Source organism: Phytophthora parasitica (genome assembly GCF_000247585.1).
Source record: "Phytophthora parasitica INRA-310 unplaced genomic scaffold supercont2.10, whole genome shotgun sequence".
In the NCBI taxonomy this organism is placed as follows: Eukaryota; Oomycota; class Peronosporomycetes; order Peronosporales; family Peronosporaceae; genus Phytophthora; species Phytophthora nicotianae.
The window spans coordinates 131,130-155,721 of record NW_008648996.1 but is presented as its reverse complement, the minus strand read 5'-3'; the positions used below and the strand labels follow the sequence as shown (position 1 = coordinate 155,721).

Genomic DNA, 24,592 nt, shown 5'->3' with positions numbered 1-24,592 from the left:
GCTTAGCAATTCAACTCCAGTTCGTCCTCAAATCCCACCTTTAGCCCTACCCACCCTTGCTTAGGACCAGCCTTTAAAGGTCAGATTGGTCAATACAACTTCAAAAATATGGGGTATGAAGTATGAGATCTCAAATACGGTAATGTACCGGGGTTGATCCAGCACGCTTTGATCGGAGCAATTGTAACTTTGATCGCGAGAAAAACCAAAGTACATGTATGTACTTTAGTACCGTAAACAAGAACATTCTGTATCCCATCTTCCCGAATATCTGAGAAGTTTGGACCTGGATCTGGATCTCACATGCGAGGAACCGAATCACGGACAGTAGAACGCCATCGACTCATTTTGCGATACGCTCCATAGTGCTTAGATCTCGTGTCTGCGAACGCAGGACCGATCGCTGCAAGTTCATAGCAGTTATGCGTTTGGCCAATCTTCTCTTGGTAGCCGCCCTGATCAATGCAAGTTGCGGTGCTCTCTCCACAAACCATGGCGACGACCAGATGACGACCTCAGCTTTTGTTTCGCCTGATCAAGCTCGGCCACTCAGCACCAACCATAATACTGCAATGGGAGATTCGAGATATTTGCGTGTAGAGACTATCGACGAAGATGAAGAGCGAGGTCTATCATTTCTGAACACGCTAACTAAAGAGTTGATGGACGACATACTCAAGACAAAGGAAGCGCAAAGGAACTTTTTTGCGTCTTTGGAGGGCTTGCCTATTGAATCGGTGGCCGGGAAAATCCTGGAGCTTGCACCGCACGACGAGAAATATTTGACAATTGCGCTTCTGTATAAACAATTCCGGAATGGTGAACCGCTGTCGGCGATATACAAGCATAATCCACTTGAGTTCGCAAGGGCCAATAACGATTATCCGTCTTGGCGGGCGTATGTGCTGAGTTTGCTCAAGGACTAAATGCCAAGTTACTACGGAGTTGTGCAGGACTAATACCTATCTCACAAAATGACCAACAGCAATTCTAATGATTCAACATGGAGATCATTCTTCTCTCTGCTATCTACTCAACGTCTCCGCATGTACTTTAAAGTACCATAGTTCAATGGCTTGCAACCGAAGTACTTTTTGAATGTGTTGTGCTCAAGAAGATTGATAGAGCTTCCGGCGTCTGTGCTTGGAGCATTAATTACGTATCGTGACATGATCACTTTTATAATCGCCAACATCCCTGTAAGTGGGTCGGTATCAATAGTTGCTGCTACACGGAGCTGTGTGGCATTACAACTTGATCTGGTTACAAGCATACAAATTTTACCCCCTTCATCTTTGAGGCGCAATAAAAGTATTTCGAGAGTTTATCAACAACTAGTTCGAAGGTTTTTATTTCTTAGAAGTGAAGCGACGTTCGGTAATTCACACGTCAGCAACTATCCCTCCAATCCAGTACGCATCGTGCGCAATGCGAAGTAGCTTCACACTCTCTACTCCGGGTGGCCAGGTAATTTCACTGTCCAAAACCGCTGGGCATCTGGCAACACCGTCGACCCCCGACCAATCAAAGTCGACCAGTACTATCCGATTCCTCAATGTATCCCACATCACATTACCCGCACGAAAATCTTCTTGAATGAAAGATGAAGATGCTAGAGTACTTTGGACCTAGAGAAGTTGAGCACGAGCAACCGTAGAATCGACAGTAGTCCGACGGAAAGACAGCAGTTGTAGGTTTGCCGACACGACGAACACCCACCCATTTGACAGAACGTTAAGAGGACAGCAATGGGGAAGCAAACAAATCTTACATTTAAGCAATACTCGAGGCCTTGTTGTCCATACTGAGTTGCAAATTTAACGATAACTGTGTGGTGTGTTCAGGCAACTGAAGCGACACGGGAGGGCTGGCGGAGGCTCCAGGAAATTATCGCCAAGTGTATTTGCTGGTAAGATACAAAGCGAGGATCCTTATCGAACCTAACTCATGCCGGAGGCTTGTCTTGCCTTCGGCGGCCTATTTGTTTGATTGAATGCCGTTGGTGTAAACACGTTTGTCGTTATGCTGGATTGTCACCAAGTTTTGCGTTATGCAGGTGCTGGCTAACCTGTGCTGCGTTATTGCGTTGGGTTCATCATGCAGTGATCGGGCTGGATCTTACTGGCAAGAGACCGGCCTATTTGTTGCCGTTGATGGCCTTAACAAGGCTTGCTCATATATGCCCTGCACCACACACTGCTTTCCAGTTTGGGCCTTTGCCCAGGGCCTCCGAATATGGCATTTATGAAGAGTAAACATGTGGTTCATTAACGTGCCGAAATAAATAATGGCATTACTTCACCAGTGAACCTTTACCTCTGTTTTTGCGATCGACTCGGAAGCATTTGATCCGTGAGCACTTTCACAGCGGCTTTCAATGACGCACAGACGTGAACCAGATACTCCACAAGCCAATTGTTGTGGAAGAAAATCAATGGAAAACTCATAGCCAAAGACTCGCAGATCACACCGCTATTACCGGTACTGTTGTTACACTCCTAGACACAATTATACGGTCGCCTATTTCGGTACCCATAAAGCTGCCATTTTTTATTATTTAAAGGTGCGGTTTTACCAAAACACACTTAGGAATAGCTAGGATAAAGGTGCGGTTTTACCAAAACACGCTTAGAAATAGCTAGGATGTGCTAACGCTAGCGTTTTTGCACTGTATAAGTAGCTCACATACAAAAAAGCGATTTGTCAAGTTGGATACAATGTACGGCCACCCTCTGCCCAGTTCAAAAACTTACTGTTAAAAGCATGCTGTCTGTTACTTGCGGTGGTATACTGTTTACTTACTTAGGTTGTTTAGGAGAACAAGTGGTTGATGTTGAAGTTCCATACTAAAGGATCATAGATATACGAGGATACCAGAAACAACTTAACCACACTCAGTTGACAATTTTCCATCTAGTATCACAACAAACACGTGGCAGAATAGTGCAACACTGATCCTTGGCGAACAATTGGCAATATTGACGCTTCTGCGTCGATAGGCTTATAGTATATCGCAAGCCTTCTGTGCGAACGCTCCTTCAGGAAACGACAAGGCTGCAATCATAAAATCACAATCTACGTTGCCAAACTCAATTTGCTTGCAGTTGTGCTCAAATCTCGCGAGCGTTTCATTAAAGAGAACAAGTGGGATTGGTTATCTGTGGTCCGAGGGTTTGGCACGGTGACACTCGATCCGGCCGTTGAATTTCTTATAACTTGATCCACCCATTGTTTCCTCTATTGTAGCAAACGATGAAGGAGTGATCGTCTCTCTGACAGTGGAAAGAGGGTATTTTTTATTTATTTTATTTTGTTTTGGGAAGAATCACCACGATGTAAACAGCATCGTCTTCGAGTTCAACTTGTACTTTATCCTCCATAGATCAACAACACCAATACTCAATCTCGTAGTGCTCATAGTGATTAGATCACTGCTATCCCGTTTCCAAGTTTATTTGCAGTTAACCACGGAACTTTTTATGGCGAGATAGAGCTGCAGTTTGTGTGCTTTATAACTATTGAGCTCGTTCCTCTTCCTGACTTGATTGCTCCCCGAAATTGTTTTATTCTGGTCGATTTCCGCAGACAATGCGGCAGTAATTTTTTGTGTTTCTCAACCAAAAAATTCTTATACAGTGTTACCACTTTCAATACCCGACGGCAAATTGTGAAATGACAAAACAAAAGAAATAGTGGCGTCAATAATTCCCCGTCGTTTCTGATAGTAACAAGAGCCGTTCTTTATAACAACAAAAAAAGCGAAGTAGATATCAAGTTGAGAAGGTTTCTAATTGCATTTTTAAGCTCGAAAGATAAAAAAAATGCCGACGCTTCCGCCTCCTGTGCTCGCTCACGTGATGGAGTTCGCCGTGAACGAGTTCACCCAGGAGCTGGCACCTTTAGAACGACAACTACCGCTTAGAGACCTAAAAGATGTGGCTCTGGTATGCAAGAACACCTTGAATTCTGTTCGCAGTCTGGTCTCGAGCTTTCGAGCTACAACGATGACTTTGGCACTAGAAAATGCAGCGACAACTGAAGATATTGAAGCATTGTACCATAATGTCGAGACTCATGGAGCTTCAGTTAGTGATCTTCGAATCATATTGAACGAAGGCAACTGGAACACGAAAAGCATTCGGCCTGGACACTTGGAGAATTTAGAAATCCGGTGGAACACTTTGTTCGGGTTTCTAGCTGGACTAAAGAGACTTGATTTGTCCAGAATTCCGCTGCTAAGCAGACATACTGTGGACATATTGGAGGCTGCAGAGACGCATTGTCGTAATATGGAATTCCTGATTCTTCCTCGTAAGGGAGACACTAACCCAGGAGTGCACAGTGTAAGCATCGACAAGGTCATGACGGCTTTGTATGCTACAATGGAGAGATGGCATTCCACTGGTGGCCTGAAGCAACTTACAGTTCCCTCGCGGAACGAGACAAATCATTATCGAGAAAGCACGCAGTTCATTGAAAATGTTACGAAATTTTGTCCGAAGATCGAGTATCTTGACGGATACCAGAAAGTTATTTCGTATGCAGATGTGCACTGCCCAGAGATGTGGACCATTTCGCTTGAAACATGGAGAGCTTTTAATGCCACGTGCACGAACTTGCGGAGCTTCCACTGGTTTGTAGTACCATTTGCGGATCCATTCTTCCGTGTGTTTGGCGAGTACGTTAAGCCTCGGTTGAAATCATTATCACTATCTGCGAATGTCAACTGGAAGTACGACCAATATTTACGAGAGTGTAGTGAAAGTATCGGAACTGAGACAGCAGGGACGATAAATCCTCCCGGTTACGGTGTCTCAACTAGTGAAGCTCGCGCGGTATTGAAGGCGTGTCCTGCACTAACGAGTCTTTCGATCGACATCGACTATATCCAGAACAATAACCCGCAAACTCAATACATTAGCACGGCTGTGTATGGAGATAAGTTCTGGGAGACAGCGGCTGAGTATTGTCCCCTTCTGGAATCAGTCGACATGACGGACGCCTCCATCTACCAGAACTTTAACATTCAGTGTGTAAACGACCTCTCTGATCGGACTCTGACTGCTCTTGCGAAACTCAAGTATCTTACGTCTGTTGAGTTCTGTGCTGCGCGTTTGACTGGCAATGGCATCTTCGAGTGGCTGTGCGGTGTGTCGAAGTTTGAGGATTCCGTTGGTCCTGAACGGATGCTTGGAGTCAGGATTGGCGGTCACAAGCGCTCCGGGTTTCGGTTACCAAGGTTTTACGCCGAAATTATGGAGCTTTTGAGGCTCCTTTCGGAGATTGACGAGGAATCGCTTGAAGCAGCTTCATGCCGTACAAAACCACTGCTTTATATTACAAATCCGTTCCAGTCTAAGGTATCCCGCGTGTGGAGCGCGTTCTATATGCGCGATAAACTCAGGCCAGTGTTGGAGGCTGTGAAGGCGAAACATCCTTCCCTACGAGTCAACGTGGCACTTTTAGGGCGTGATGGAGACAAGTTTAACCGGATCGATACTCTCACGTTGGACTGGCGTGTGAAAGAGAGCAAGCGCAAAAACGAGCTGTTCTTCGACTACATCGAGGAGCAGGCTGAGCGCGACACGTATCTTGATGCCGCTAGGTACGAAATAATAAGTGATGATGAGGGCGGCTCAGATGAGGATGATCGAGAACGGGAACTTCAAAGTGCTATACTGACGGGTTTTAACCACGAGTATGATGCAGACCTCTAGATTGAGCGTTTCATACTCACTTAAATCGTTGATAACGGGCATAGTTTTTTTTTTCCTACGATGATCACCCTGAAATTTTGACGACGGCTACGTATTAAAACGATCACGTCTGTGAATGGATAAAAGTGGAGATGCATGTAGAATGGGATTCTTACGATGGTATCCCTGACCGCACCTCAGTGTTGCCGACAGTATAAATGTTACAAGTACAAACAACTGGAAGCTCTATCATTTGATCAGTTTTATTGAACACAACGCCTTCAGAACATTTCGATTGAAAGTAGTTTAATTCTGATATTTCAAGGTACATGTAGAGACGTTGAGTTGTAGATAGCAAAAAGAAGAACGATTTCATGACGAATCAATAGACTTGCGTTTGATCGATTTGTGGGAAGTTGTTGTTCGTGCACAACTCCGGGTGAATAACTGGGTACTTACTTACTCCTTGAGCAAACTCATTACATAAGCTCGCCAAGACGAAAAGTCCTTATTGGCCTTTGCGAACTCAAGTGGATTATGTATGTATGTCGCCGACAGCGGTTTACCATTCCGGAATTGTGTATACAGATGCACGATAGTCATATACATTTCGTCGTGCGGTGCAAGCTCCAGGATTTTTTGTTTCACCGATGCAACAGACAAATCGGCCTCCTTCAAGGACGCAAAAAAGTTCCTTTGTGTTTCCTTTGTCTTGAGTATGTCGTCCATCAACTCTTTAGTTAGTTTGCTCAGAATTGATACATCTCGCTCTTCATCTTGGCTTGTGGGTTGCACGTGCAAATATCTCATTTCTTCCATTCCGGTGGCATGATTGGCATTGAGTGGCCGAGCTTGATCGGGCGAAACAAAAGCAGGGATCGTCATCTGGTCGCCGCCATGGTTTGTGGAAAGAGCGCTGCAGCTTACGCTGACCAAGGCGGCTGCCATCAGAAGACCGGTCGACCGCATAAGTGTCCTTGCAGGCGCGGTCCTGCGTACGTAGACACGAGATATAAGCGCCGTAGAGTGGACCGGAAAATGAACCGATGGCGTTGTTCTGCCCGTAAAATTAGTTCTGGCTGTAAGAACGGAGGATACTTCTAAGATGGGGTGTTGTTAGTAATCCACTTTTTATGAGTCACTTTTTACCACACCGCTCCAAAGTCTAATTTTACAGACCTCGTTAAACAGTGTGACGCCGATGACAGTACCAGCGTCTTCGATCTCAACGGGAATCTTGTTCTCCAGCGCAGTCTTGGCCTTCTCATCAGACACACGCCGCCCAATTTCATGTTCCTACTCCACCTTCTTAATTTCCCCATTGATTGGGTGGGTGGGTGGGGGGGGGCAAATACCTGGGAATTATTTATTCGAGACCGTTCGGTAAGAATTTCAGTTGCCTTTGTACCAAAAAAAATAATATTGTATCCGCATGCTACAAGTCGGTCAGATAACATTATCCCCCCCCCCCCCCCTCTACGACCTGGCTTACAGTTTGTAATCTTATACGGACTTTCGTCGGTCGAGACGAGTCTTGTGAAGCGCCGCCAAGCGGGTAAGTGATCGACACCCCCACCTTTGTCGACCTGGTGACGATGCTGAAATGTATTCGACGACTTCGAGGTGGCCAAATTCAGCAGCACAGTCGGACGCAGAATCACCTCCGACGTGGTGATGCATGTTGGCTCCTTGTTGGGCCAGGAAGTCTACAACCTCTACGTGGCCCATAAGTGCAGCAAGCCATAGTGGTGTCGCTCCGTCGTCATCGACTGCGTCTAGCGCGAAGAGTTGGTTCGAGGTCTCGACTAATTCTCTAACGACTGATAACAGTCCGAAGAACGCTGCGAGGTGCAGACCTGAGGTCATTCGGGGATCAAATGAACCCAATATTGACTCGGTTCCATCGAATCGCGGCTCTACAGACTCGACTACGTTCTGGGACTCGCACGTAGCCCCGTGACGCAGCAGCAGCTTCACTACTCTCGAGTGTCCGTGGCGAAGTGCACTCAATACGGGGGTATCACCCAGGTCATCACAAGCGTTGATGTCTGCCCCAGCATCCAAGAGTGTAAGTACACACGACGAATACCCATTGTGTGCTGCTAAATGCAGTGCTGTAGATCCACATTCCTTGTTCTCAGTCGTTGTTAACTCCACGTTGGCCCCGTGTGCAACCAGCAGTACTAGACCAGCCTGCCACCCGCTAGATGCAGCGATATGTAGTGCCGTCCATCCCGTACAGTCGTCTAACGTAGGCGACGAAACTCGTGAGTTAACCCAGGCATCTCCTTGACCCATCAGAACGTCCCGAAGCCGTCGTAAGTTCTGAGACTTGCACGCTGCATGAATCGCGGCCTCGTGACGGTTAGCTAAATCTCGTAGTGCACCGACGGGATCGGTGTCACCAATGATCTCAGTGTCCCAGACACTTGAGTCTCTACGTAGTATACGCCGTTTCCAGTACTTCTTCCTTGTCCGGGTATGGCGAGCTGGGTCTCGCGTTCTAACTGGTGTGGATAAGAACATCTTGACCTTGTGCATCCACCAGGCAACACCGCTGTACGCACCTCGGTCCACCAACGCCTTGGCCACTAGGAAATGTCCTTGGTGCATGGCACACCGCAACGGTGTAGCCCAGTCACTGGAGCGACGTACATCTAGAATAGCGCCGGCGGCGGCTAGTGCTTCCACTACTTCGACATGCGCTGCATCAAAGAGATATTGCGACGGAGAATCCGACGTCGTGTCAGCGTCGTGGGTGTTGGGATAGTCGCATGCGTGGTGCAGCGCTGTCATGCCGCGTGCGTCCAGTGCATTGATGTCTACATCGGGTCGTACAATCAGGTACCGTACAATATCTGCACGACCGAGTCGTGCAGCCAAGTGAAGTGGCGTCATCTCCTGTGCTCCAGTAGTACGTTCGTCTGCATCTAGCGCTGCTGCTGTTATCAAAAACTTAAGAATTTGTACGTGGCCGCTCTCAGTCGCAAAGTGGAGACAGGTACCAAGCTCGGGTCCATACTCAAAATCTGTACCCAGAGGCGCGGACGCGTCTGTGCGTGCACCATGTTGAAGCAGAGCTTGAAGCACTTCCAGTTGGTTGTACCGTGCTGCCACTAACAGCGGTGTAAGGCCCTGAACGTCGCGGATCTCCGTGTCGGCGCCATGTCGGAGTTGGATTCGAGCCGCGTCCGCTCGGCCGCAGCGTGCGTACAAGTGCAATGAAGCGTTTGTCGTACAGTCGGACATTTTCTTGCAACGGCGTCGACTGCGATGAACCATGACAAGTGTGATCCTACTGCTCAGTTGAGTTGTGAGCGATTCTAGGAGGTCAAACAGAGATCCAATGGCTGGAATCAGTTGCCATTGCTTGAAAAAATGAGCCCATGTAGAAGTGGCAGCGACGCAGCTGAGAGCTTCCTCGCTTTTTAGCGACTTATTCACGAGTCTCAAGCCACTCACTTGACGCGAAGGTCAAGTGAAGATCTCACTTGTGGGAGAGACCATAAACGACGGAAGAGGTTACCATGAATTATGGGTCGGTTTTGGACTCGTCTTGATGTGCAATACACATAAATTTCGAAAAGATGGACACCTAGCTTCGACGATCGACTAGCGAATCTCCGGAACGAAACAAAAAAAAAAAAACCGCAGATCCATTGACACTTCAGCTCCATCGATATTTGTTGTTGTCTTAATGAGGAGTTGGGATCAGTTTTAAATAATTTGTACAAAGAGAAATCACATGAATTTACACGACTTTTTTTTCTACAGTCTCATCACTCTTACCCGATCGCTTTCTGGGATGGCAGTGGTAATTCCATCGACCCGGCATTACTGGCAGTAACACTTTCTTAACATTCCGGTGGTATCTCCAGGCGCGCTTGGTATCGTTCTTCTCGTGCTGCGATTCAAGCACCACCAGATTTGGAGGAGCATTTCATTGTTCCGCAATACCAAGGATGGCTCCGTATCCATTGGCACTAGCGTTTACCATTCCCTGCACCGTATTGTTGTCAGCAGACACTGGAGGAGGAGAATTAAAGCGACAGACGATCGACTAGAAGCCAACCAGACGTAATAACGCGAAGGTGTAGGTTCCATTGGAGAACAGCGATATGGTCGAGGGTTTGGAACTGCGGTTGCTCAAGGCCAAAACAACACACAAGCTACAAGAGTTGAGAAGAGGTAACATTTCCGATAAGTGGTCGCGAAGCGGCCCAGTCTGTGCCTCTAGACAAACGCGAGAACGTTCGTGTTGGGCCGACCATCAACCTATGCTCTTGAACCGGTACTTCAAGCAAAAAAAATATTCCGCAATTCCTCGGAGACCCAGAGATCCCCGGAATCGACTAGGCAACGTTAAAAAAATGTTTTGTGCCTGTTGGAATGCAGGGGCGTACTTGGTGAGGACATAGCAGACGACATGACCATTGCTGTCCTGAAGCACTACATCACGTGAGATGCCAAGGATACCACGAAGCCCACGAGCTAACATTTCGTCTAGCTTCGGTAGATGGTCGGTGGCTCAAATGACAAGCCAGAATATGCAGAACGGAGGCACAAGATTTTGAGATGCAGCGAGCGTCATGTCTCTGAATGGTCTTACGGGTCAGACAAATTTGATTTTGCCAAACTACGATGAAGACGGAAGTGACAGCGAAATTCCTGTCACTGTGGAGCAGTCACGGCCTTTAACAGGTAGGTGGCTGTGTCGGATCCTCCATTTTGGAGTGCTTACATCTGATAGCTCGTACGAATTGCGATGCAGCGGAAGCACCATTAGAATTCATGCATTTCAAGCATACCAAGAATGCCACTAGCTATTGTCCGTTAAGCTCAAGTTTTGGGTCTAACAGGGTACCTAATCTTCGGCCATTGTCTCGCTTTCGTCTTCACTCATTGCTTCGTCTTCGCTCTCACCAGCACTATAGATGCTGGTGTCACTGTCCGAGTCACGTCCGACCGTCATGTTACTGATGTCAACAAACAAATTCACGCTGCTACTGGCTGGCCCCCAACCGAGACAAAGTCTACTAATTCGAAAGAAACTGTCGCCATCGCGTCCAGCAATCGGCACTTGAATTGTCAGGGACGGATGGTTTTCCGCCACAGCCTCCAGCAGAGGCAACAATTCATCACGCATGTATCTCTCGCTCCAATCCTGTCTCACCTTGGAATTGTACGGGTTCGTAACGATCAGAACGGGGTTTGTAGCCACGCCCAATTCCTCCTCACTTGTCTCTGCGAGTAACTTAAGGAAGGCCACAATTTCTCGGTAAAACTTGGCCAGTCTGTTTTTCTCGTGGCCTCCAATACTGAAATCCATTGTGCGTTTCGATACACAACTATCCGACCTCGAAACACACCGCAGATATTCAAAAATTGCTTTGCCGGTAAGTCGAGCCGGGGCAAGGGTACAGTAGCGTAACCACTTCATTCCAGCAAGAGTTACGAGTGTGCGTTCCGTCAAAGTGTCAATGGGTCTCTTATTGAACAGCGGGTGCATCGACGAGTCCACCATTTCAACCGCTTCCAGTCTAGGACAATGCGTAGCCACCGATGTCCAGAACTCGTCTCCAAACACAAATGGGTCCACATATCGGTGTTCGTTTCTCGAGTAATCGATCTCAATAATCAGCTTCTTTAGTGCAGGGCATCCTCGTAATGCCTCGCCAGGATGGTGGCAAGAAGTACCGTAGTCGGGATGGGTATCCCACCCGTCCTCCCTCGTAGCAGATCCAGGGTATTCAGGGTATTGGCGAAGATAGTGCTCGTAATTCCAACTCATATTGGCTGTAAGTGACAGTGAAGTCAGTTGCGGTTTAACGTGCTCTCCAAACGCACGAAAGAACGGATCGCCGAATGGCACGATACTCCAGTTGAAGACTCGCAGCGCAGTGCAGGAAGCATTGAAATTCTGCCAGGTTTGCAAGGAGATTGGCCACATATCGGGACAATCTTCTTGGCCGCCCAGCGCTTGTTCAAAGCCATCAATATACTCGATTCCTGGACAAAATCTGGTCACAGCTTCGATGTAGTGGGTGCTGCTGCGTTCGCTGCCCTCGTCACATGTAGGCATAGTGAGTTGTTTTAAACCTCCGCAAGTTCCAGTCAAGAACCACGTCTCTAAGGCTGCAATTAGCGCCCCCAATAACTCTTGGATTCTGGGCTCTCTCACTACAAAGAAACAGTCTTCTTTTCTAGGCATGAGCAGGAATTCCACGTGTGGACAGCGTCTCGACGCGGCAATTAGAATGTTCGGGAGGTGTCGACTTAATAGAGGGATTCGTGACAAATCTAGCCTCTTGAGGCCAGACATACAGCCGAACAGGGCGTCCCAGTCAAGAGCCGCTCGATCTAGATCTCCCAGATCTGGCTCGTGCGGATAGAAATTCCGTCGGTCGTAAGGACCTTCACATGGCTCGTAAGGTCCCAATCCGAGGCTAAAGTCACGTATGGCCGCCTCGTCTTGTCCAAAGTCTGCCACAATCTCGTCAAACTCTTGGGCTTCGACGGTGTCCAGCAGCTCCAAATACGCTACATTCCTGGAGCTTTTCTTAATGGTTTCCACTATTTTATGGGTCGCTTTGCACACCAGCGCCACATCTCTTAAACGATTCACCGGCAGCTTGGTCTTAAAGGGTGCCAAGTCCAGACTGAGCCCTTCGACAGCAAACAACACGATCGTAGACAGTATCGGTGGCGGGAGCGCCACCAGCATCGAAGCCATGCCAGGAGTTGAAGCGAGAACGCTCTTTTTAAGCACGGTAGTAAATAGTAGTGTTGATTGACAGTATATATTTTAAGTAAAAACCCTTAAATTTTAAAACGCTTTTAATTTCCGTACCTAAAAAGCGCTTTTGTTATGGATTCAGTTTGGGATTATTTAACAGATGGGTTAAATATATTTATGCTTTTTTGACAAGTGTATCCAAAATTTGGGTTTTTGAAAAATGTATCCATCCAGTTGTGGGTGATTTGACACAAAAACAGCTTCCGTCCAATAAATTCTGTCAAATTACCAAATTACCCACAACTGAACAAAACTGGATGGATACATTTTTTTTCAAAAACCCGACTTGGGTTTTAAAGATACATTCCAGCGACTGGGTTTATTGAATTCACGAACAAAGTGAACGGCACTAAGTTAAAGAGCAGTGTAAACTGCACGAGATGCAAGTCAAGCTGTGCCAACAGGTAGTGTAAACTGCATGTTAGTCAACCTGCTGACATACAAGTTGCTCTATTACGATTGATGAACCGACAAACGACCCGTTCTATGCGTCCTCAATCAACCTCTTGGCCAGATCCGAGACGCTACGCAGATCCGTGGCCTGTGCACAGCGCAAACACAGCTGCGTCTCGGCGGCATCTACTTCCGACGCATACTTCCAGCAACGCGGGCACTTGTGGCCCTTGGCCGGAGTCAACACGAGCTTGACGTCCATCGGGGCGTCATTCGGGCCCATGGCCAGCTGGCAGTTGGCCTTGAACTGCTCTGCACTCTCAATCTCCGTCTCAGACGCTACAACGTCCACACTGGAGCACAGTAGCACGTCTTCGAGCTCCGAAGTGTGAGCCAGAGGAGACAACAGCTCAGCAACGCGCGGGTCGGACTCGGACGCCACGACGTACACGTTGCACTCCAGCTGACTGCCAACACGGCCAGCCTGACGCATCTGCTCCACCACGCGGTTCACCTCGAAGCGAAGCTGACGGATCGCAGTCCAGTCGCGCGCCAGGCCGTCGTTCTTCCACTCCTCGGCACTGGGCATCCAGCCTTGCTCCAAGAAGACACTCCCAGGCACGTCTTCAAGCGGGACATCGCCTTGCAGCTGTGCCTCCCAATGCAAACGAATATCTTCCGCCGTATGCGGTACCACCGGCGCTAAAGCACGCGTAAGTGCCTGTAGCGACAACCACAGCACTGTCTGTGCGGACCGGCGTGTCTGTGAGTCGGCCGCGTCGCAGTACAGTCGGTCCTTGGTGGCCTCCATGTAGAACGCCGACAGGTCAGTCGAAATGAAGTGTGAGAGAGCGTGCTGGGCGCGGTTGAACGCAAAGGCGTCGTACGCTGCAGTCACAGACTGGGCCAACGAGTTGAGCTCGTGCAGCATGTAGCGGTCCAGCGAGAACGGCATCTTGTCGTGAGGAACGGCGTGTTGTGCTGGGTCGAAGTCCTGCAGATTGCCGAGCAGGAATCGCGCCGTGTTGCGTACTTTGCGTAGCGCATCGCTGGCCTTGCCGACGACACCTGGTCCGATGCTCACGTCGCCAGTGTAGTCGGTCGTAGCCACCCAGAAGCGAAGGACATCGGCGCCATACGCCGGCACCTTCATCTGCTTGACCTTCGGGGCCTTCGCCGGCTTATTGCTGTTTTTCTTGGCCTTCTTGTTGGTCTTCTCGGCCACGGGGACAGGCATCGTGCAGCCGTTGATGAAATCGTTGGGCACGATCGTGTTGCCCAGTGATTTCGACATTTTACTGCCGCGTTCGTCCAGCGTGAAGCCGTGCGTGATGACGTTCTTGTACGGCGCCGTGCCTTGCATGGCCAGCGACGTCAACAGCGACGACTGGAACCAACCGCGGTGCTGGTCCGAGCCTTCAAGATACACGTCAGCACGAAGCTGCCCTTCCTCATTAGGCTCCAACAGACCGGGAAGCACGGCGTGCCAACTGCTGCCACTGTCGAACCACACGTCCAGTGTATCGGTGCCCTTCTCGTACTGGCCGGCCTGATCTTTCAACGAATCCGGCAGCAATTCACGTACGGACAGATCCCACCAGCAGTCAGCTCCTTCACGTTCCACGTCGCCGTTCTCGCCTTCATCACGGTACGTCTTGACTATATTCTGAAGGTATTCAATGCTCTCCTCCGTGATCAATGGCTCGCCTGTGGTTTTGTGGTAGAATACTGGAATAGGCAGACCCCACGCACGCTGACGAGAGATGCACCACTCGTGACGGCTCGATAGCGTAGCCTCCAGACGACGACGCGCACTTGGCGGTACCATCTGCACTGAGTCTTCTAGCACACGTTTACCGCGTGCATGAAGCGCATCCAGTCGCGCGAACCACTGGGCTGTAGCGCGCAAGATCACCGGCTTCTTGGTACGCCAATCGTACGGGTATCTGTGGTGGTACTCGCCGATTGATAGCAGGTTCCCGCAGTTCTTCAGCAGGTCGATAACCGCCATGTTACCGTCGTCTAGCACACACAGACCTTCAAGTCCCTGTCCAGCCTCGGCCGTGAAGCAGCCGTCCGCGTCTACCGGGCAGAGAATGTCCGGGTGCTCACCAGGCTTCGTGTGGTGCGCCATCCAGGCAAAGTAATCGTCTTGGCCGTGGCCCGGCGCCGTGTGCACCACGCCGGTACCGGCATCCGTCGTGACGTGCTCACCCACGAGCACTACAGCCTCACGGTTCACCAGCGGGTGCGTAAAGTGCGCACCTTCGAGATCAGAACCCTTCAGCGTCTCCAGCACTTCCAGCTCCACTTCCTCCTCCGCATCTCCCTTCAACGTCGTAGCAAAGCTCTCCTGTAGCGCACTGGCGATCAAATAGCACGCGTCCGAGTCAGCGTTGCGAGGACGAACGATCACGTACTCCAGGTCTGCATTGACACACAACGCCTGGTTGGACGGGATGGTCCAGGGCGTGGTCGTCCACACGACGGCCGACAGCGTGTCTCCATACTTGGCCAGGACATTTGCCGCTTGGCCACTGGTATTGCTTCCCATTGAGGCGAAGTGGAACTTGATGTAGGCCGCATGCGATACATGGTCGTCCTGGTACTCGAGCTCGGCCTCGGCCAGTGCTGTGCGAGAGCTCGGGGACCAGTAAACGGGCTTGAATCCTCGGAAGATGAGGCCGTCGTGCACCATCTTCTTGAGCACGTCGTACTGTCGGGCCTCGTAGCTGGGGCTCATGGTCAAGTAAACGCTGTCCTCAGCGCCGGACCAATCGGCCAGCACTCCCCAGCGTTCAAAGTCCTTCTGCTGTTCCTGTACAGCCTGGCGGGCCAACTGCCGGGACAGCGCGCGCACCTGGGCGGGCGACAGCTCGTCGGCCGAGAGCTGCAGCATCGTCAGCGCCTTGTGCTCGATGGGCAAGCCGTGACAGTCCCAGCCGGGCACGTAGTGCACGCGCCGACCACGCAGAAGCTGGTATCGGTTGATGATATCCTTGAGCGTCTTGTTCAGGAAGTGGCCCATGTGCAGGCTACCGTTGGCGAACGGCGGACCGTCGTGTAGCACGAACAGCGGCCGGGACGCGTCCTCGGCCTGTTCCGCATAGGCCGCGGACACACAGCGTGCGTGCAGCTGCGGCTCACGTACGGCCGCGTTAGCCCGCATCGGGAAGCGCGTGGCCGGCAGGTTGAGCGTCTGGCGCATGGCGGCCGCCAGAGCTTTGGCATCCGCAGCTCCAGGCATCGCGGATACTCACAGCCGCTCGTTCACAACTAGTTGACTCGCGAATGCGAACTTAACACTTGAAGTGGCTAACGCGAACTTAGCACGAACTTAACGAGTTGGTTCCTGATTCTTCAATTTGACGCTCAAGTGTATCATGGCGGCGGAGGACGCCGTGGCGCAGCTCCTGTGCGTCCATCTAGGGCTGCTGGACGAGACGGAGCTGCCTGATGACGCGGTGCGCGACTTCCGCGACCTGTATCGCCTGCCTTTGCGCTCTTTCGGTGATAAATGCGCACTGATGCGCTCCGCGGAGGCCACGGGCTGCTCTGCCGTGATCCTCGACGTGCTGCTCTTCGTATCCGAGACGATGGCGCCCGCACTGTTCCGCAAGCAACTAGCTGCCCTCCCACTGTCACTCAGTCAATGGGTTCACTATTTAGTGGAGCAGTGTATGGTCACGAACGAGACGGTGTCGCTTAGTGCGCTGCGTGGCCTTCTGGACCTGTACGCAGCTACCCAGAGATACCGTGAGCTGGCAGCGATGCTGCTATCCTTGGTATTTTACGACCGGGAGCTTAGTCGGTCATTAAAAGTGACGGACGACGTTATGGATATCGCTAAATTCTACCGTCACCGGTTCCCCGTGTGGATTCTGGATCTGTTGCACGAGTACGTGACTCTGTCGAAGCTGCAGATCCAGACAGAGCAAGAAGACGCCAATACTGCGCCCGAAATTTGCACTATGGCAGCGAATCTGGACAAAAGATCGAGAGGAGTGGGCAACCTCCAGGCCAATTGGAGGATGAGATACGTCCAGTTGACGGAGAAGGAGATCGTCTACTTTAAGCACGAAGAAGGCAAACTAGAGAAGTCCAAGAACCCGTTCCATGATAAAAGCGGTAAGGGCAACAAGAAGGGGAGTTTAGCACTCAGTAGAGGGATGCAGATCGAGCCACTAGACTACCGTGGCAAGTTTTCATTGCGTCCGTACTGCGTCAAAATCTGTGACGCAGCGGGGAATGAAGAGTTGATCTTAGACGCATTCTCGCCCGAAGTGCAGCGGCAGTGGGTGGCTGCTATCACTGCCAATGTGAAGCGTCTAGAGCTGGATCCAAGGTGGTTGGCCTTCCCTCGAAGAGGTGTGCATCGCATGACTGTGGGCGAGTTCTTACGCTACGCTATGCTTTATCACGGGGATCCCAAGAAGGCTCACACACGTCACAGTTCGTGTCAGCCAGGGCCGCTACGGGAGCAGTTCAACATCGATCCCAAGCGTTATCTCTTCTCAGCTCTTGTAACCTGTGCACTGGTACGCGACTGGAAGACAATGGAGGCACTCGTGGAACCGCGTAGTGCGAAATCCGCCATCATTTCGCTGTTTCCCGGTGGAAATAGCGGAAAACTGGCAACTGCGTCGGCACCGGCATCTTCATCAGCATGGAGTTCAACGCCAGCTCCTGCACCTTCGCGTTATTCTGTCTGGTCGAACAGCACGGACCCGGCGCCGTCTTCAAGTCGATCATCTGCTGCTTCAATCGCCACTGCTCCTCCTCCTCCAGTCCCTGCAGCCAACACTACGGTGCAGGGAATGGTAGATGCAAGTGCCATTGGATACGGAGCTATCCTCGATATTGCAGAGCATCGAAATGCTCCTCCGAATCTGCTGATGGTGCTGGAGTCACTGCACGAAAAGAACGAGACCAAGCGTGGCTGGAGCTGCCGCCGCGATGTGGATGCCAGCGATGCCGCGTCGATGAAAATTACCATTGCCATCCCAGAAAGCGTTCGCGCTGACACGAACTGGGAGTGATGAGACCGACACTTTCGAGCACATTGTACATTCATGTGAATATCGTCCACCCACTTCAACTAGGGTGACTAAAAACTGACTCATTTTGGGCATTTGTAACATTTTGTGTTGTGTAAAACCGGTAAGATCGGCAGAATCTGCCAAATGATGGTTCTAATCCTGTCTGGAGAAGGAGCCCAGGGCTCTTGAGATGAAGAGCACCTTCAACTGGAGGCCTGTAGGAAGTATGCTCGTGTATACGCCGCCATTCACACGCTTGAGCTTTGGTACTGTGAGATTACTGCCTGTGCTCAGGCTTTAGCAAATCCCAGCCAGCTTTACCGTGGTTGCGCACCACAATACCGGTATTTGTGTCGCAACGGCCAGTAACGTCCGAAATGCCTGCGAGCCACTGGAGCTCATTCCATCGGAGGATCTACGCGCCGCAGGGAGCCCGGAGGAAGACCAGCTACGATGCGTCTTGACATCGTGTCTAAGGCCGCGCGCGCCGCTCAGCGCTTCTCGGCCCAGTGCCAGGGACAACAGTTCCGTACGGCCCACGCTTCGGCCACGCTGCGCGCCGCTCTGGCCGTCGAGGCCAGCCAGGCTAACCAGAAGGGCCGCTCTGCCGGCCTGCTGCCCGTGGCCGCTGCCATGGCTCTTATGGGTGCAGCCGGCTTGGCCAGCATGGACGACAACTCGGCCGCCAAGTGCGAGGGTGCGGCCAAGCCTGTGAGCCGCGAGGCTGTCTCGCAGGCCATGCTCAAGGAGGTTGTGGCCAAGCTTAACCGCATCGAAAGCGCCGTGGCCAACCCGCATCGCCACACGGATGGCCTGAACGCCGGCGTGGACGTGGTTCTTGGCGCTCAGTGGGGCGACGAAGGCAAGGGCAAGCTCGTGGACAGCCTGTCGCAGTCGTACGACGTGATCGTGCGTGTGGCCGGCGGCTCTAACGCTGGCCACACCATCGTGCACGAGGGCAAGAAGTACAAGTTCCACCTCGTGCCCTCGGGCATCCTCAACCCGAACGCCATCTGCATCATTGGCAACGGTGTGGTCGTGCACTTGCCCAGCTTCCTGGAGGAGCTCGAGGAGCTCAAGAAGATGGGCGTAGACTACGAAGGCCGCATCCTCATCTCGGACCGTGCCCACATGGTGCTGGACCTGCATCAAGAAGTCGACGGTATCAACGAGCTGCGTCGTGGCCGCAACAAGATCGGTACGACCAAGAAGGGCATCGGTCCGGCCTACTCGTCCAAGATGCTGCGCAACGGCGTCCGTGTCGGCGACCTGCGCTACTTCGACGACTTCTCGGAGAAGATGTGCGACCTGGTCAAGTTCTACAAGGACAACTACCCGGAATTAGAGGCCGATGCTGAGGCCGAGATCAAGGTGTACAGTGCCATGAAGGACAAGATCCTGGACATGACTGTGGACACGGTATCGTACCTGAACAACGCGTACGTGGCCGGCAAGAAGATCTTGGTGGAGGGTGCTAACGCTACGATGCTCGACATTGACTTCGGTACGTACCCGTACGTGACGTCGAGTAACCCGAGCATCGGTAGTGTGTGCACTGGCGGCGGTATCTCACCGAACCGTCTGAACGGTATTATCGGTATCGTCAAGGCGTACTGCACGCGTGTGGGTGAAGGCCCGTTCCCTACCGAGCTGCACGACGAGGTCGGCGAGCACTTGGGTACGGTTGGTGCCGAGTTCGGTACGACCACGGGCCGTGCACGCCGTTGCGGCTGGCTGGACATCCCTCAGATGCGCTACTCGAACATGGTGAACGGCTTCACGGAGCTGAACTTGACCAAGCTGGACGTGCTCACGGGCCTCAAGAAGGTGAAGATCGGCGTCGCGTACTGGCACAAGGGCAAGAAGCTGGACGGCATGCCGTCGAACCTGCAGCTGCTGCAGGACTCTGTCGTGGAGTACGAGGAGATGGAAGGCTGGTCCGAGGACATTTCCAAGTGCAAGACGTTCGAGGAGCTGCCTGTGGCTGCTCAGAAGTACGTACTGCGTGTGGAGGAGCTTCTGGGCACGCACATCAAGTGGATCGGCGTGGGTCCCGACCGCTTCGACGTCATCACGCGCCCGCACCCGCTGGAGAAGGCGTACATCTCCAGCAACTAGAGAGTGAGCACTTGCGTTACTTCGCAAAGGCTTCGGAACCTGGAGAAGATAGCAGATATGTAACTTTCTCAAAAGAATACATGTCCGCTTAAGGTGAACGATGATTTTTTGTACATGAACGCAATTCCTGCATTTTAAAGGTCCATAAATGCCTCCGTTACCGAAGTAAAGCTTATTTCGGGTTAGAAGGCGATCTCTACTTCGGGTTGTTATAGCAATAGTGAAAATAGTATATATGCATTGAGGAAACTACTACTAGAAGTACTACGTAGTACTTCTGTACTACTACCAATGTAAAAATTATTAATACATGTCAAGCTTCTTCATGCAGCATGAAGAAGCTTAGCTAGCACAAATAATTTTGAATCATGCTGGCTAAAACCGCTGTCATCGTATGCCGAAAACACAGTACTTCTCAATTTCTATAATACGCTGTTGTATCCACCTGCTGTTTGAAGACCGATTTCTCACTTGTACGCGTATTCGACAACTGCTACAGATATATATTGGAAGTAGATAGATGCTAGCCATAGTCTTTATTTTGAAGTTGCGGGTTGCCCCAAATTTTGCTATTCATGCAGCAGAAGCGAACAATTCTGCCACAGAGGCTCCACACTGCTTGAAATCTTCGGGGGAGAGTTGATTATGGGTTTCGAGGCGATATTTTCGACCAAATGTCTCCGAATCTTCGATAAATACCAGTGTTTGAAATTCTTACTTCTATTAAGTAAGAAAAAAAGTTCTTGGGGATTCACGATGCGTGGTACTGGCATGGATATCACGGTGGATATATCAACAATCGAGTGGGCATTGATGAACCTCTTGGTGCCCCTCGAGAGTGTATTGCAACGTCTTCTTCGATTTCAGCGACGACAATCGGAAAACCATTGCTTACGGGGCAACTCGTGAATACCGACGGTACACGAAAGCTTAAAGCAGAAATGAGTTTTTTTTCTCGGATGACTCGTGTACGTGCAAATCGAAACCACGGCCGTGTGTGTTCGTTCACAGCCTCGGGGTCAAAAAGGAGATGGCACGGAATCGTGATCGGTTTTACTATTGGGGCGATCTGGACGGTCACGCACCATGCTGCACGCCGATGACGTACACGTATCTGAACACATCGGGTAATCCCTGGACGAGCGACACATTGTAGCAAAAAGTCTGCAACAGAGTCATGGCAGTGAGCCAAATGCCGTTATTGCAGATACTATTGTGGTGACACACTCCATGGGAAATCTGACGCTGGCAGGCGCGATTGCCACTGGAAAATGTAGTCTTGATTCGAGCTCGACGTGGGTAGGCATGGCGGGCCCAATGAAGGGAACTATGTGCTCCGACTTCATCCAAAATTCTTGTGCCGGTAAAACGACTATGTTGGAAACAATCGCTGAAGTCACCGGAAAATACCCTCCAGCCGCAGGACTGAAGTCTTTACCCGTTCAAGGTGATCCACTCAGTTCCGTAGAGCTCGATGCGGCCTACAAGGCAGCTCAATAAGTTTATCGAACCAATGTGTACGCTGTGATGTGCGAGGAGAGCAATGCCGGGCTTGTTTCATTGTATCAACCAGTTTTCTGGTTGCTTGGTGTTAAGGTTAGGTCTCGTCATGCTCTCTCCTTTTATTATGTTCTCTCTGGAAATTAATACAGGAAGAACACGGTACTTGTGACTCTATTATCTTATATCAAAATGACTGGTTGCGGCAGTTATTTACTGTGTATTAGACTACCAGATACAAACAATAGGATAATACCTTATCGTTCCCACTAATACCAATCTCACTTTTTCTTTTTCCTTTTCGTTTCAAACCTTATCCCACGTGTCCTTCTTCAAGTGCAAGAGTGCCTCTCAACAGGTCATGAGTCCCAGCCAAGCCTCAAGTGACGACTTCCCTCGACTTTCCGGCTCAAGGAATTACGACGTGTGGAAGACCCGAGTGACGGCATCGCTTGATGGCAAGCACCTACTCGGTTTCGTCACGAAGAAGGACTACGACGGGTTGAGCAGCGACGAAGATGACGAAGACTCGTCCGACAGCGAGAAGTCCGATGCCGAGGATGCACCCAAGACCTCGCCTCCAGTCGAATAAAACTCCGAGTCCGTCAACTACGAGCCAACCTCTGAAGAAGAAGAAGAATCCGACAGCGAAGAAGATGCCAAGACCAGCAAGAAGCCCAAGGCACCGTCGCCAATCCGCTCGTTCTCGCAGAGCAAGGTGCAGCGCCGAGTCAAGAAGGAGAAGCGCGTGCCACTGTCGTCACGCCGTCTTCGTCGCATGGAGGCACAGACCAAGTCGTTCCTGATGAAGACGATGGACGACACGCACATTCGTCTGGTCAAGAACTTCACCACGGCCTATGACATTTTCCAAGCCATCTGCAAGAAGTACGAGGGTGTCGCATTCCATGGCGACCCGTACTACATCCTGCACTTCCTCATGGAGACCAAGTACGAGGAAGGCAGTGATGTGAACGAGTTCTTCCTCGTTCTAGAAGACGCGATGAGAGCCGCGTCCAAGGTGACCGAATCGGTCCTCACAGACGGCGAGAAGTCTGTCTACCTGTTCCACTCTATACCAGCGTCCTGGAAGGACGACCTGCGTATTTGGAAAGAAACCGGAAGTACATCCCGTATGACGAGCTCAAGACGAGCATCGAGGACAAGATCCGCAAAATAGAGGCCGAGACGCGCTACACTCTGGCGAAGCGTACCCCCGAGAGCCGCACTACTAAGGGCGAGTGAGCTCTCATTGCTCCAGCCCAGGCTCCGGCATATCCCGTGTCGTCTGAGCAGGTGTGCAGCTACTGCCAGAAGCCGCGCCATGACATTCGCCAATGCCGCAGCCTACAGAAAGACCTGCGAGATGGCACTGCCAAGGCCGGGACCGTCCTGCCTGCGAACTTTGAGTTCCACGGCGGTAACTCCAACCGGTCCCACCCCTACGAACGACGTGACAGCAATTTGTGTCGTGGCCGCGGGTCATGGCAGAAAGGCGGGCGAGGTCGGAACAACGGCAGACGTGGCGGCAACAACCGCGACAATAACAACAAGGGACGCCAGCCTTCTCGCTGTGGAGAAGGTGGCTACGACCAGCCTCGTTGTGAAGACGCTCGCATCGCCGTCGCCACGGTAGTCATGCCCATCCGCCGGCCATCAGCCTTACGGATCAAGCCTCCTCCGCCTTCGACTCCAACTGGACTGTTGACTCTGGGTGCACCAGCCACGTCACTCAACATGCCGAGTGGTTCGTTTCCAAGACCGCTGCTACTGGAACCATCAAGGTTGGTGGTAAGTCTGAGATCCCCTTTGAAGGCACCGGTGACGTTGTGCTTAAAGTGGCTGATTCCAAGGGAGGTCAACGGCAGCTAAGACTACGTGATGTGCTTTATGCACCCCAACGGCACAATAACCTTCTATCGGTTGCTGCAGCCGTAGAACATAACTTCCGCTTTATGTTCCAGCGAACTGTGTGCACGGTGCAAAATGACCAACGTTTCAATGTCAAGGCGAAGAAGTCGGCTACAGCGAAGCTATACCTGTTCACGGCCAATCCGATCCAGAAGCAAGAAGCTCACGTGGCCACCTCAGGTAAACCCACTGCTATTATGCTCTTGCACAAAAGACTTGGTCATCCTAACGTTCGTGTCTTACAGGCAGTTACTAAAGACCAAGCACTCCAAGGACTCGACGCTAACACCATAGTTCCCAAAGACAGTTTCTTTTGCTCTGCATGTACTTACGCGAAGTCACACCGCTCTGCATTCCCTACTAATAAACGTGTTGAACGTGCTTCACAACCTTTGCAAAAAGTCCATTCTGATATCTGTGGGCCACTCTTCGTTCCTAGCCTCAGTGGCTGTTGCTACTTTGTTGTCTTTATTGATAACTTTACGCGCTACATGTTTGCGTACCCTATCAAGCCTCGAAGCCAACTCTACTCTTGCTACGAAGATTTTAGGACGAAAGCCCTGAATATCTTTCGCTCAGATGTACATACGCTAGAGTTTCCAGGATCCACCTCGGACTTGGATGTGCAAGTGCTGCAAGCTGATAATGCAAAGGAGTATGAGAAGCTGGGTCGCATAATCTTTAAGCGGTACGGAACACACGCGCAATTTACGAATGCTTACACACCACAGCAAAATGGTGTCGCCGAGCGACGTATGCGCACGATCATGGAACGCGTCCGTGCTCTCTTACTTGATGCAAAGCTACCCAAGATATTATGGGCTGAATGGGGTAGTCACGTGACTACACTTCTTAACATGACACCCAGTGAAAATACGTACACATGCAGTCCGTACGAGCTGTGGCACAACCGTAAACCAAGCGTTCATTACCTGAAGGTCTTTGGGTGCGCGGCGTACGACCACAGTAATGATATCTACAGGGATAAGCTAGATGCACGAGCAAAACTCTGTCTATATCTCGGTATTCCAAGCCACAAGAAGGGGTATCGTCTCATGGACGTTTCGACACGAGCCATAGTTTACAGCCGTGACGTCGTCTTTCAGGAAGACAGCTTTCCAACCCTTGAGAATATCGAC

At 50.9% G+C, this 24,592-nt stretch overlaps 8 protein-coding genes across 8 annotated transcripts; 4 read left to right on the top strand and 4 right to left on the bottom strand.

Annotated features, from left to right (window-relative positions):
- Positions 1 to 572: 572 nt before the first annotated feature.
- PPTG_06622 (hypothetical protein) lies at positions 573 to 926 on the top strand (the record flags this gene model as incomplete). The annotated part of the gene is made up of 1 exon (XM_008900670.1): positions 573 to 926. One exon carries the CDS (start codon positions 573 to 575, stop codon positions 924 to 926), a length of 354 nt encoding a protein of 117 aa, XP_008898918.1.
- Positions 927 to 3,821: 2,895 nt separating this feature from the next.
- On the top strand, positions 3,822 to 5,848 carry PPTG_06621 (hypothetical protein; the record flags this gene model as incomplete). The annotated part of the gene is made up of 1 exon (XM_008900669.1): positions 3,822 to 5,848. One exon carries the CDS (start codon positions 3,822 to 3,824, stop codon positions 5,715 to 5,717), a length of 1,896 nt encoding a protein of 631 aa, XP_008898917.1. The 3' UTR covers positions 5,718 to 5,848.
- Positions 5,849 to 6,155: 307 nt separating this feature from the next.
- PPTG_21927 (hypothetical protein) lies at positions 6,156 to 6,515 on the bottom strand (the record flags this gene model as incomplete). The annotated part of the gene is made up of 1 exon (XM_008901095.1): positions 6,156 to 6,515. One exon carries the CDS (start codon positions 6,513 to 6,515, stop codon positions 6,156 to 6,158), a length of 360 nt encoding a protein of 119 aa, XP_008899343.1.
- A 665-nt stretch (positions 6,516 to 7,180) lies between these two features.
- On the bottom strand, positions 7,181 to 9,156 carry PPTG_06620 (hypothetical protein). Its single transcript, XM_008900668.1, has one exon. The coding sequence runs from the start codon at positions 8,976 to 8,978 to the stop codon at positions 7,200 to 7,202; it is 1,779 nt and encodes a 592-aa protein (XP_008898916.1). The 5' UTR covers positions 8,979 to 9,156; the 3' UTR covers positions 7,181 to 7,199.
- Positions 9,157 to 10,456: 1,300 nt separating this feature from the next.
- On the bottom strand, positions 10,457 to 12,493 carry PPTG_06619 (hypothetical protein). Its single transcript, XM_008900667.1, has one exon. It carries the CDS (start codon positions 12,427 to 12,429, stop codon positions 10,561 to 10,563), a length of 1,869 nt encoding a protein of 622 aa, XP_008898915.1. The 5' UTR covers positions 12,430 to 12,493; the 3' UTR covers positions 10,457 to 10,560.
- A 358-nt stretch (positions 12,494 to 12,851) lies between these two features.
- PPTG_06618 (isoleucine-tRNA ligase) lies at positions 12,852 to 16,229 on the bottom strand. The gene has a single exon (XM_008900666.1). The coding sequence runs from the start codon at positions 16,130 to 16,132 to the stop codon at positions 12,977 to 12,979; it is 3,156 nt and encodes a 1,051-aa protein (XP_008898914.1). The 5' UTR covers positions 16,133 to 16,229; the 3' UTR covers positions 12,852 to 12,976.
- PPTG_06617 (hypothetical protein) lies at positions 16,142 to 18,025 on the top strand. Its single transcript, XM_008900665.1, has one exon. The coding sequence runs from the start codon at positions 16,269 to 16,271 to the stop codon at positions 17,922 to 17,924; it is 1,656 nt and encodes a 551-aa protein (XP_008898913.1). The 5' UTR covers positions 16,142 to 16,268; the 3' UTR covers positions 17,925 to 18,025.
- Positions 18,026 to 18,272: 247 nt separating this feature from the next.
- Positions 18,273 to 20,207, top strand: PPTG_06616 (adenylosuccinate synthetase). Its single transcript, XM_008900664.1, has one exon. It carries the CDS (start codon positions 18,378 to 18,380, stop codon positions 20,040 to 20,042), a length of 1,665 nt encoding a protein of 554 aa, XP_008898912.1. The 5' UTR covers positions 18,273 to 18,377; the 3' UTR covers positions 20,043 to 20,207.
- The last annotated feature ends 4,385 nt before the right edge of the window (positions 20,208 to 24,592 follow it).

What these genes read in the sequence shown, in the direction of transcription:
- PPTG_06620 (XM_008900668.1), bottom strand. Translation starts at nt 8,978, where the DNA reads ATGGTTCATCGCAGTCGACGCCGTTGCAAGAAAATGTCCGACTGTACG.
- PPTG_06619 (XM_008900667.1), bottom strand. Translation starts at nt 12,429, where the DNA reads ATGGCTTCGATGCTGGTGGCGCTCCCGCCACCGATACTGTCTACGATC.
- PPTG_06618 (XM_008900666.1), bottom strand. Translation starts at nt 16,132, where the DNA reads ATGCCTGGAGCTGCGGATGCCAAAGCTCTGGCGGCCGCCATGCGCCAG.
- PPTG_06617 (XM_008900665.1), top strand. Translation starts at nt 16,269, where the DNA reads ATGGCGGCGGAGGACGCCGTGGCGCAGCTCCTGTGCGTCCATCTAGGG.
- PPTG_06616 (XM_008900664.1), top strand. Translation starts at nt 18,378, where the DNA reads ATGCGTCTTGACATCGTGTCTAAGGCCGCGCGCGCCGCTCAGCGCTTC.